Raw genomic sequence first — 12,142 nt, forward strand, 5'->3', positions numbered from 1 at the left:
ATCACTTCCCTGATTACCTTCCCTATATACAGTGGGGAGAACAAGTATTGGATACACTGCGATTTTGCAGGTTTTCCTACTTACAAAGCATGTAGAGGTCTGCAATTTTTATCATAGGTACACTTCAACTGTGAGAGACGGAATCTAAAACAAAACCCCAGAAAATCACATTGTATAATTTTTAAGTAATTAATTTAGCATTTTTATGCATGACATAAGTATTTGATTACATCAGAAAAGCAGAACATTAATATTTGGTACAGAAACCTTTGTTTGCAATTACAGAGATCATACGTTTCCTGTAGTTCTTGACCAGGTTTGCACACACTGCAGCAGCGATTTTGGCCCACTCCTCCATACCAGACCTTCTCCAGATCCTTCAGGTTTCGGGCTGTCGCTGGGCAATACGGACTTTCAGCTCCCTCCAAAGATTTTCTATTGGGTTCAGGTCTGGAGACTGGCTAGGCCACTCCAGACCTTGAGATGCTTCTTACGAGCCACTCCTTAGTTGCCCTGGCTGGTGTGTTTTCGGGTCCGTTGTCATGCTGGAAGACCCAGCCACGACCCATCTTCAATGCTCTTACTGAGGGAAGGAGGTTGTTGGCCAAGATCTCGCGATACATGGCCCCACCATCCTCCCCTCATAACGGTGCAGTCGTCCTGTCCCTTTGCTGAAAAGCATCCCCAAAGAATGATGGTTTCCACCTCATGCTTCACGGTTGGGATGGTGTTCTTGGGGTTGTCCTCATCCTTCTTCTTCTCCAAACACGGCGAGTGGAGTTTAGACGCGAAAAGCTCTATTTTTGTCTCATCAGACCACAATGACCTTCTCCCATTCCTCCTCTGGATCATCCAGATGGTCATTAAGCAAACTTCAGACAGGCCTGGACATGCGCTGGCTTGAGCAGGGGATCTTGCGTGCGCTGCAGGATTTTAATCCATGAACGGCGTAGTGTGTTACTAATGGTTTTCTTTGAGACTGTGGTCCAGCTCTCTTCAGTTCATTGACCAGGGTCCTGCCCGTGGTAGTTCTGGGCTGATCCCTCACCTTCCTCATGATCATTGATGCCCCATGAGGTGAGATCTTGCATGGAGCCCCAGACCGAGGTGATTGACCGTTCATCTTGAACTTCTTCTCATTTTTCTAATAATAGCGCCAACATTTTGCCTCTCACCAAGTGCTTGCCTAATTGTCCTTGTAGCCCATCCCAGCCTTGTGCAGGTCTACAATTTTATCCTGATGTCCTTACACAGTCTCTCTGGTCTTTGGCCATTGTTGGAGGGTTGGAGTCTGTTGATTGGGTGTGTGGAAAGGGTCTTTTATTACAGGTAACGGAGTTGCAAACAGGTGCAGTTAATACAGGTAATGAGTGGAGAAAGGAGGGCTTCTTAAAAGAAAAACTAGAACAGGGGTCTTTGAGAGCCGGAATTCTTTACTCGGTTGGTAGGTGATCAAAGATACTTTTTGTCATGCAATTAAAATGTAAATTATTACTTAAAAATCAATACAATGTGATTTTCAGGATTTTTGTTTTTAGATTCGCGTTCTCTCACATGTTGAAGGTGTAACCGTATGATAAAAATTACAGACCTCTACATGCTTAGTAAGTGGAGAAAACCTGCAAAATCGCAGACAGTGGTATTCAATACTTGTTCTCCCCACTGTTATGTTCACTCCCTTTGGTTCCTTCCCCAGGCATTATTGTTTCTGTTCCGTGGTCATGGTTGTCCGGCTTGTTTGTGTTTCTTATTTTGATTTTGTTGTGTTATTTATTATAAACATCACTTCCGGCACGTTCCTGAACTTGCTTACCGACTTCACAGCGCACATCGTTACAGCCTTGTTTACAGTTTTTACTTAAATCTATGGCAAGACCTGAAAATGGTTGTTTAGGTAATGATCCATAACCAATTTGACAAAGCTTGAAGAATTTTGAAAAGAATAATGGGCAAATGTTGCAAAATCCAGGTGTGGAAAGCMCTTAGAGACTTAACTAGAAAGACTCACAGATGTAATTGCTGCCAAAGGTGCTTCTACAAAGCATTGACTCGRGTGTGAATACTTATGTAAATTAGATTTTTTTCTGTATTTGATTTTCAATTTTAATGTGCACATTTTTCTAAAAACATGTTTTCACTTTGCCATTATGGGAGTATTATGTGTAGATGGGTGAGAGAATCCATTTCGATCATTTTTTTTTAATCCATTTCGTATTCAGGTTGTAACACAACAAAATGTGGAATAAGTCAAGGGGTGTGAATACGTTTGAAGGCACTGTATAGAAAGCCATCTCTGTACTTGAACAACCGCATAAATACACCGATTTTACTTTTGCATGTAAAAAAAAAAAAGAAAGAAGAATGATCACCGCTGCACATGCTGCCACTGTTTTAAACAGATCAGATTATACTATTTAGAATGAGCAGCCAGCTCATGAACGAACGAGTGCAGCAGTGAGAAGACAACAAGCATGCAGATGCAATAAGTGAAAACCCATTATCGAACTGGGAATAGCTAGATAACGTAATATCACAAAGAGTGATGCGCTATCCAGTTAACTTTCATTCTGAAATAACTTCATATTTCCGAGTTAGCCAGATATTAGTATAAAAAGACTTGACATTGGCATAGCTAGCTGCTTATCAAAGGTGCATAACTGGTTAATTTGATCAAAACATTGGCCAAACTATTTATCAATGTTTCTCAAAATTACTGTAGCTGGTAAATTAATATGWTCATGCTTTGTGATACCCCCRGTTTTATGCTGTTTTAGTTCACACAACATGTCAAATTGCTTGAAGAACAGTGCAGATGCAAAGTTTTGTAACAGAATGACGGCACAAACAGTCATAATATGACCAAACGTTGCATTTGCCCTGTTTTGGAGGAGTGGGGGGTGTTGTTAGGGAGATCTTGAACAATAAGAGTGTTTATGAATTTACCTGCATAAAATCCAAGATTCATTTTATGACCCCCGTACCTGTTTTTTGGTTACAGGGTCTGCGGAAATACTGTTTTATGATTARGCCTTGAGGTGGGTTTTAATATACCATGTATTTGTTTTACCCCCCTACCCCTTTACCGCCTTCTTTATAGATCGGAATGTCAAAWATATATATWTTTTTGTCTGTATATGAAAAGGGTAAGCGTAACAATATGGAAATTGACTGAAGTTCATGTAATAGAGGGCAACCATGACACTCCAGTGGAAATGTTCCTCCACTAAGAAGTTATGTCAGGGGGATTGTGTTATTGCGTCATGGTGGTCATCAATATTTGATATGCTAAATGCAYATTGCAAACAATAAAGACACGACCACTTAATCCTGTTATTAGTGTGCTGAGGAAAGTACTGTAACTAAAAGTATGGGCACAAAGCATGCCAAGTTTAGCTGAAATCAGACGTTCACRTCTGATGCCCACTGTGTCCTCACACTGAGTGGATTGAGATGATTCAAAATGACAGTTTGTAGGTTCCCAATTGAAGGTCAGTGGYTCAGCAGAGAATTAGTGAGTGGAAACAACAGTGACTCACTTCTCGGTAATATCCACAGGTTGAGCTGTTCCGTTACAAAAGTCTAAGAAAAAACCTCAGCTCTTGACAACAGCAATAGACAATTTGATCTCCAATAGCCTAGAAAGAAGGCTTGCAAAAGATCCATTGATATCATTGTTCTCCATCACGATTCACACAAACCTGACCACAAAAAACTGCAATAAGGAATCTTTAGAACTCTAAAACATTATCATGTTAAGGTTGTTGAAAGCAGTGATCAGAAAGTTAGCTGACATCGTCCTCCAAAAATATAATAGAAACACATGGGAACCCTTGGATGACCATGACAATGTAGAAATGAATCAATGAAATGAATGAATAGCGATGCTCAGCACACTATGATAGAGACGGTATACTATCCTTCGTATACATACACATCTAATATGCCTTCAGCTGGAAAGACTATTTGGAGGACTTCTTTTCAAGGCATTATCGTCATCAAGTAGACGCAAGGGTACCAAAACAGTTTGTCCATCTTGATTTCTTTCAGCACATCTGGCTTTTCTCCTGACACTGATAACACTTCMGACAACATCTCCATCTCCCACAAGTGTTTCCTCTGATTTCTAATTGCATTTATCATTTGAGGAGCACAGAGATATCAGGAGCGGAACACACTCTAATTATCTACAGATTACATTCAGAGGATCATCCCGTTTGTTTGTCATAAAACAGCAGTGTGTTAAATACCGAGGGATTTGTGTACACACAGAGGCTGAATATKGCAGAACCATCATATATACTGAATGAAAATTTTTAATGGAACATGCAACAAATTCAATGATTTTACTGAGTTACAGTTCATATAAGGAAATCAGTCAATTGAAATAAATYCATCAGGYCCTAATCTATCGATTTCACATGACTGGGCAGGGGCGCAGCCATGGGTGGGCCAGGCCCACTTGGCAGCCAGGCCCACCCACTGGGGAGCCAGACCCAGCCAATCAGAATGAGTTTTTACTGACAAAAGGGATTTATTACAGACAGAAATACTCCTCAGTTTCATCAGCTGTCCGGGTGGCTGGTCTCAGACGATCCTGCAGGTGAAGAAGCCGGATGTGGAGGTCCTGGGCTGGTGTGGTTACACATGGTCTGCGGTTGTGAGGCCGGTTGGACCAAATTCTCTAAAACAACATTGGAGGTGGCTTATGGTAGAGAAATTAACATTCAACTCTGGTAACAGCTCTGGTGGACCTTCCTGCAGTCAGCATGCTTATCGCATGCTCCCTCAAAACTTGAGACATCTGTGGCATTGTGTTGTGTGAGAAAACTGCACATTTTAGAGTGGCGTTTTATTGTCCCCAGCACAAGGTACACCTGTGTAATGATCATGCCGTTTAATCAGCTTCTTCATATGCCACACCTGCCAGGTGGATGGATTTTCTTGGCAAAGGAGAAATGCTCAAAAACTATATTTTTGTTCAGTGTATTTTATATGGCCGGTGAAATCAGAGCAATGGAATGATGTCTCTTATAACTGTATTACGATAGCAGTGTATATTACCTCACAATTTCACTGTAACAAACTAGCTTGAACAACGCAGAAAAAGCCAGTTTAAAACACAACATTTTGATTTATCAATGGAACTACATCAACATATGYCATTATTAATTGTGTCTTTGTACACCTCAATTCAATTATTTTCTGCCAATGCTTRCACCAAGACAATAAACTAAACCATCTGTTTGAATTTGTTAAATCTTTATGCATAGCCTCTTTGCCTAAAACTTAACATGTTKATCTACTCACAATTGAATTTAAATGAATTAACTCCAATACATTTAGTTTTTCATCTGTATAGATGTCCAATATGCCATCTGACTAAGTAGTTATGGCACTGTTCTTAMCTTTATCATAATGAAACCTATCAGCACATAATTATGAAGACGGGAAGGGCCTTTTCATTCACATACTATAGGCTGTGAGCAGTTAAATGTACATTAACCTGAAAAATATCACCAAAAAAAGCCTTCATCACCTCTTTGCGGTCTGTTGAACAAGTTGAGAGCTTCAAGTTCCTCCGTGTCCACATCACTAAGAAACTATCAGGATCCACATACATCAACACAGTCGTGAAGAGAGCACAACAACGCTTATTCCCTCTCAAGATGCGGGAAAAAAATTGGTATGGGCCCTCAGATCATCGAAAAGTTGTGAAGCGGCACCATTGAGATAATCTTGACAGGTTGCATCACCGCCTGGTATGACAACTGTTTGGAATCCGATCGCAAGGTGCTACAGAGGATAGTGCGTACAGCCCAGTACATCACTGAGGCCGAGCTCCTTGCCATCCAAGACCTCTATACCAGGTGGTGTCAGAGGAAGGCCCTAAAAATTGTCAAAGACTCCAGTTTGTTGAGGAATGTTAATTCGTTCATCATGACAGCTTTGTTTTAGGGAGATGCGTCTCTCTGTAAAGAAAAGATTTGAACTGTATACCAAGAATCTAAACTAGTATTATCTACCCTTCCAGTTCTGACCTCCACATTGGACCTGTTGGACCTCAGCGAGCCCGGAGAGAGAATGAACAGCAAGCAGGACAAGAAGAGCCCTCTGTCGTCGTCGCATGGGGAAGGGCCCAAGAACGGGCCTCACCGAAAGAAGACAACAGATGAGACAGAGCTGATCCGGGTGGCTGTGGAACAGACAGCCCCCAGCTCACACACTCCCGATAGAGTGTCACTAGACTCAGGTACAAGCATGGGAGCAGATGGTTTACCACTGACACTATTGTCCATTTATAGTGAATCCTTATTTAATGTATAGGGCAAATATGGTATATTAGATTGTACTGGCAATTCTCACATAGAAACATCATTGGAAGGAAGGATGTTTGAAATGTAAAAAGCATTTTTTTTTATCATGATGAAAGTGCCAATTTTAGACCTAAACATGCCTCCTGTAAGAACCGTACATGATACAGACACCATCTTGGTGTCATTACATTCCTTATAGTGTGATCTAAAATAAGTTGTTTCTGAAAATAAATCACATACATTTATTCAACATTAAAAATACAAATATTGGGCCTCCTGAGTGGCGCAGTGGTCTAAGGCACTGCATTGCAATGCTATCTGCGAGTCCAGGCTCTGTTGCAGCCGGCCTGACTGGCAACTCCCTCTGCTTGTGACTTGCTGAATGTGCAATCCTAAAGGAGGGCTGTGATTGGTTAATGACCTATAATGTCAATTACTATTTATAAAATGGGTCATATCATTAAAAAGAACCAGAGAGCCCACTCTGGAAATGTGACGTGTTTGAAGAGTATATTGTTACAAACAAGATATTAAGGCTGCAATATGTAACTTTTTGGGCGACCCGACCAAATTCACATAAAAATGTGAGATAGGTCTGTTATTCTCGTTGAAAGAAAGTGTAAGAAGCGGTAGATCTGTTCTATGTGCGCTATTTCTATGCTTCCCTTAAGTTTTGTTTTTCCGTCTTTTAGTTTCAGTTTTGTACACTAGCTTCAAACAGCTGAAAATACAATATTTTAGGTTATGGACAATATATTTCACAGCGGTTTAGATAGTATAATAATTCTCTTTACAGTGGATTCGGAAAGTATTCAGACCCCTTGACTTTTTCCAGCCTTATTCTAAAATTGATTAAATCATTTTTTCCCCCCATCAATCTACACACAATACACCATAAAGACAAAATAAAACAGACATTTCTGCAAAAAACTGAAATATCACATTTACGTAAGTATTTAGACCCTTTACTCAGTACTTTGTTGAAATGATTACAACCTTGAATCTTCTTGGGTATGATGCTACAAGCTTGGCACACCTGTATTTGGGGATTCTCCCATTCTTCTCTGCAGATCCTCTCAAGCTCTGTCAGGTTGGATGGGGAGCGTCGCTGCGCAGCTATTTTCAGGTCTCTCCAGAGATGTTCGATCGGGTTCAAGTCCGTGCTCTGGCTGGGCCACTCAAGGACATTCAGAGACTTATCCCGAAGCCACTCCTTCGTTGTCTTAGCTGTTTGATTAGGGTCGTTGTCCTGTTGGAAGGTGAACCTTCGCCCCAGTCTGAGGTCCTGAGCGGTCTGGAGCAGTTTTTCATCAAGGATCTCTGTACTTTGCTCTTTTCACCTTTCCCTCGATCCGACTAGTCTCCCAGTCCCTACCACTGAAAAACATCTCCACAGCATGATGCTGCCACCAACATGCTTCACCGTAGGGATGGTGCCAGGTTCCTCCAGATGTGACTCTTGGCGTTCAGGCCAAAGAGTTCAATCTTGGTTTCATCAGAACAGAGAATCTTGTTTCTCATGGTCTGAGTGTCCTTTGGTGCCTTTTGGCAAAGTCTAAGTGAGCTGTCATGTGCCTTTTACTGAGGAGTGGCTTCCGTCTGGCTACTCTACCATAAAGGCCTAATTGGTGGAGTGCCTGCAGAGATGGTTGTCCTTCTGGAATGTTCTCCCATCTCCACAGAGGAACTCTGGAGCTCTGTCAGATTGACCATCAGGTTCTTGGTCACCTTCCTGACCTTGGCCCTTCTCCCTTGATTGTTCAGTATGGCCAGCTCTAGGAAGAGTCTTGAGGGTTCCAAACTTCTTCCATTTAAGAATGATGGAGGCCACTGTGTTCTTGGGGGCCTTCAATGCTGCAGACATTTTTTGGTACCTTTCCCCAGATCTGTGCCTCGACACAATTCCTTTGACCTCATTGCTTGGTTTTTGCTCTGACATRCACTGTCAACTGTGGGACCTTATATAGACAGGTGTGTGCCTTTCCAAATAATGTCCAATCAATTGATTTAACCACAGGTGGACTCCAATCAAGTTGTAGAAACATCTCAAGGATGATCAATGAAAACAGGATGCACCAGAGCTCAGTTTTGAGTCTCATAGCAAAGGGTCTGAATACTTAATTAAGTAAATACCTGTTTTTGCTTCGTTATTATGGGGTATTGTGTGTAGATAGTTCTTTATCTATTTTATTTATACTTTATTTAACTAGGCATTTCAGTTAAGAACAAATTCTTATTTACAATGACTACCTACCAAAAGGCGAAAGGCCTGCATCGGGGACGAGGGCTGGGATTAATATATAGATTTTTTAAATAAAAATATAGGACAAAACACACATCACGACAAAAGAGACATTACAACACTACATAAAGACAGACCTAAGACAACAACATAGCAAGGCAGTAACACATGACAACACAGCATGGTAGCAACACAACATGGCAGCAGCACAACATGGTAGCAGCACAAAACATGGTACAAACATTATTGTGCACAGACAAGGGCAGGAAGGGCAAGAAGGTAGAGAGAACAAAACATCATGCAAAGCAGCCACAACTGTCAGTAAGAGTGTCCATGATTGAGTCTTTGAATGAAGAGATTGAGATAACTGTCCAGTCTGAGTGTTGCAGCTCGTTCCTGTCGCTAGCTGCAGCGAACTGAAAAGACGCGCAACCCAGGGATGTGTGTGCTTTGGGGACCTTTAACAGAATGTGACTGGCAGAACGGGTGTTGTATGTGGAGGATGAGGGCTGCAGTTGATATCTCAGATAGCGGGGAGTGAGGCCTAAGAGGGTTTTATAAATAAGCATCAACCAGTGGGTCTTGCGACGGGTATAGAGAGATGACCAGTTTAGAGAGGAGTATAGAGTGCAGTGATGTGTCCTATAAGGAGCATTGGTGTCAAATCTACCGACATCTAGCTGCTAGAACCTTTACCTGCTGTTCTATAAATTACGTCTCATCTAGCATGGGTAGGATAGTCATCTGAATTAGGGTTAGTTTGGCAGCTGGGGTGGAAGAGGAGTGATTACGATAAAGGAAACTAAGTCTAGTTTTAACTTTAGCCTGCAGCTTTGATATGTGCTGAGAGAAGGACAGTGTACTGTCTAATCATACTCCCAAGTACTTGTATGAGGTGAATACCTCCAGCTCTAAACCCTCAGAGGTAGTAATAACAACGATGGGGAGAGGGGCATTCTTCTTATCAAACCACATGACCTTTGTTTTGGAGGTGTTCAGGACAAGGTTAAGGGCAGATAAAGTTTGTTGGACACGAACAAAGCTTTGTTGTAGAGCATTTAACATAAAATCCGGGGAGGGGCCAGCTGAGTATAAGACTGTATCATCTGCATATAAATGGATGAGAGCGCTTCCTACTGCCTGAGCTATGTTGTTTATGTAAATTGAAAGGAGCATGGGGCCTAGGATCAAGCCTTGCGGTACTCCCTTAGAGACAGGCAGTGGCTGAGACAGCAGATGTTCTGACTTTATACACTGCACTCTTTGAGAGAGGTAGTTAGCAAACCAGGCCAAAGAGACACCAATACTCCTTAGCCGGCCCACAAGAATGGAATGGTCTATCGTATCAAAAGCTTTGGCCAAGTCAATAAAAATAGCAGCACAGCATTGCTTAGAATCAAGGGCAATGGTGACATCATGAGGACCTTTAAGGTTGCAGTGACACATCCATAATCTGAGAGGAAACCAGATTGCATACCAGTGAGAATACTATAGACATCAAAGCCAGTCAGATGATTATTGACAAGTTTTTCCAATACTTTTGATAAACAGGGCGAAATAGAAATAGGCCTATAACAGTTAGGATCAGCTTGATCACCCTCTTTAAATAAAGGACGAACCGTGGCTGCCTTCCAAGCAATGAGAACCTCCCCAGAGAGGAGAGACGGGTTAAAAAGGTCAGAGATAGACTTGGTGATTATAGGGGCAGCAACCTTAAAGAGGAAAGGGTCTAAACCATCTAACCCAGATGGGTTTTTGGCGTCAAGTTTAAGAAGCTCCTTTAGCACCTCGGACTCAGTGACCGCCTGCAGGGAGAAACTTTGTAGCGGGGCAGGGGAAAAAGAGGGAGGAGCGTCGGGGCTAATTGCGTTAGAAGGGGTGGGAGATGAGGAAATGTTGGACGGTGAAGGAGGCATGGCGGAGTCAAATAGGATTTTGAAAAATTTGAGCCAAATTAATGAAGTGACTTAATGAAGTGGTGATTAAAGAGCTCAGTCATGTGCTTCTTGTCARTAACAACCACATCATCAACATTAAGGGACATGYTGTGAGGAGGAGGGTTTATTCTCCAGGGCTTTAAAGTAACTAACTTTGGCCTTCTGGATAGCCTGAGTGCACTTATTTCTCATTTGCCTGAACGAGAGCCAGTCAGCCTATGTATGCGTGTGTGCCGAGCCTTTCACCAAATGCAATTCTTGAGGTGGAGTAACTCTGCAAGATCACAGTCGAACCAGGGGCTAGACCTGTTTTTAATTCTCATTTTCTTTATGGGGGCGTGTTAACAATACCACTGAAAATATTTAAAAAAGAGGGTCCAAGCGTCTTTGACAGAGGCCAGTTTCTGAAGGAAGGCTTGCTCATTAAAGTTTTTTAGCAAGCGTCTATGACAAATCAGGCCAGGTCGTTTCACTGAGCAGCTATTACGAACACAGGCTGCAAAACAGTGATCACTAAGGTCATTACAGAAAACACCAGACTGATACCCATCAGGATTATTTGTGAGGATAACATCAAGGAGAGTTGCCTTTTCTGGGTGTTTGGAGTCATACCTTGTGGTATTGTTAATAATCTGAGAAAGATTTAGGGAGTTCCATTGCTTTAGGACTTGGTCAGGTGGTTTAAGCATATCCCAGTTTAGGTCACCTAGCAGGACAAATTCAGACTTAGTGTAAGGGGCCAGGAGAGAACTTAGGGCAGGTAGGGTACAAGCCGGTGCTGATGGAGGACTATAGCACCCAGCAACAGTCAACAAAGAGCTATTTGAAAGTTTAATACTTAAAACCAGCAAATCAAATTGTTTGGGGACAGACTTGTTGGAGACAACAGAGCACTGAAGGTGATCATTGGTAAAGATTGCCACTCCCCCAAAGGACAGGGAGAGTTCTGCAGTGTTGATTTATGACATTTGGATGTGCATTAGAAGGCAACAAGATCATATTGTGCAGCAATTTCATCAGGTAACATGAATACAACGCCAGCGAGAGGTGGTTAGAATAGGATGGGAGGCCAAAAGTCTGTGTAGAGAGTCAGAGTGCCGAGTGTGGGAACAAACAGTCTGTCCCACGGTTGGGTAAACAAGAACGTTCATAGTCAACAAAGCATGCAGACGTCATGAGGCAAATAGCAAAATGCACAAGATTTTTTTAAATAAATAACAACTTGGGGCTAGCCATTGTAAGTTCAGAGTCACTCGCCCCAACAGGGGTGGCAGGTAGCCTAGTGGTTAGAGTGTTGGGCCAGTAACCAAAAGGTTGGTGGATCGAATCCCTGAGCTGACAAGGTAAAAATCTGTTGTTCTGCCCCTGAACAAGGCAGTTAACCCACTGTTCTTAGGCCGTCATTGTAAATTTGAATTTGTTCTTAACTGACTTGCCTAGTTATATATACACTGCTCAAAAAAATAACACAACCTAGATCTGAATGAATGAAATATTCTTATTAAATACTTTTTTCTTTACATAGTTGAATGTGCTGACAACAAAATCACACAAAAATTATCAATGGAAATCAAATTTATCAACCCATGGAGGTCTGGATTTGGAGTCACACTCAAAATTAAAATGGAAAACCACACTACAGGCTGATC

The 12,142-nt window shown here is 41.9% G+C and overlaps 1 protein-coding gene across 1 annotated transcript in view; it reads left to right on the forward strand.

Annotated features, from left to right (window-relative positions):
* The window catches only part of LOC111975901 (PEX5-related protein-like), a 127,327-nt gene that overhangs the window by 46,801 nt on the left and 68,384 nt on the right, over positions 1-12,142 (forward strand). Inside the window, exon 4 of the mRNA XM_070447705.1 lies at positions 6,032-6,250. Within this exon, the coding sequence (XP_070303806.1) occupies positions 6,032-6,250 (219 nt within the window). The remainder of the gene's footprint in view (positions 1-6,031; positions 6,251-12,142) is intronic.

This window comes from Salvelinus sp. IW2-2015, linkage group LG16, assembly GCF_002910315.2.
Source record: "Salvelinus sp. IW2-2015 linkage group LG16, ASM291031v2, whole genome shotgun sequence".
NCBI classification, from domain to species: Eukaryota; Metazoa; Chordata; class Actinopteri; order Salmoniformes; family Salmonidae; genus Salvelinus; species Salvelinus sp. IW2-2015.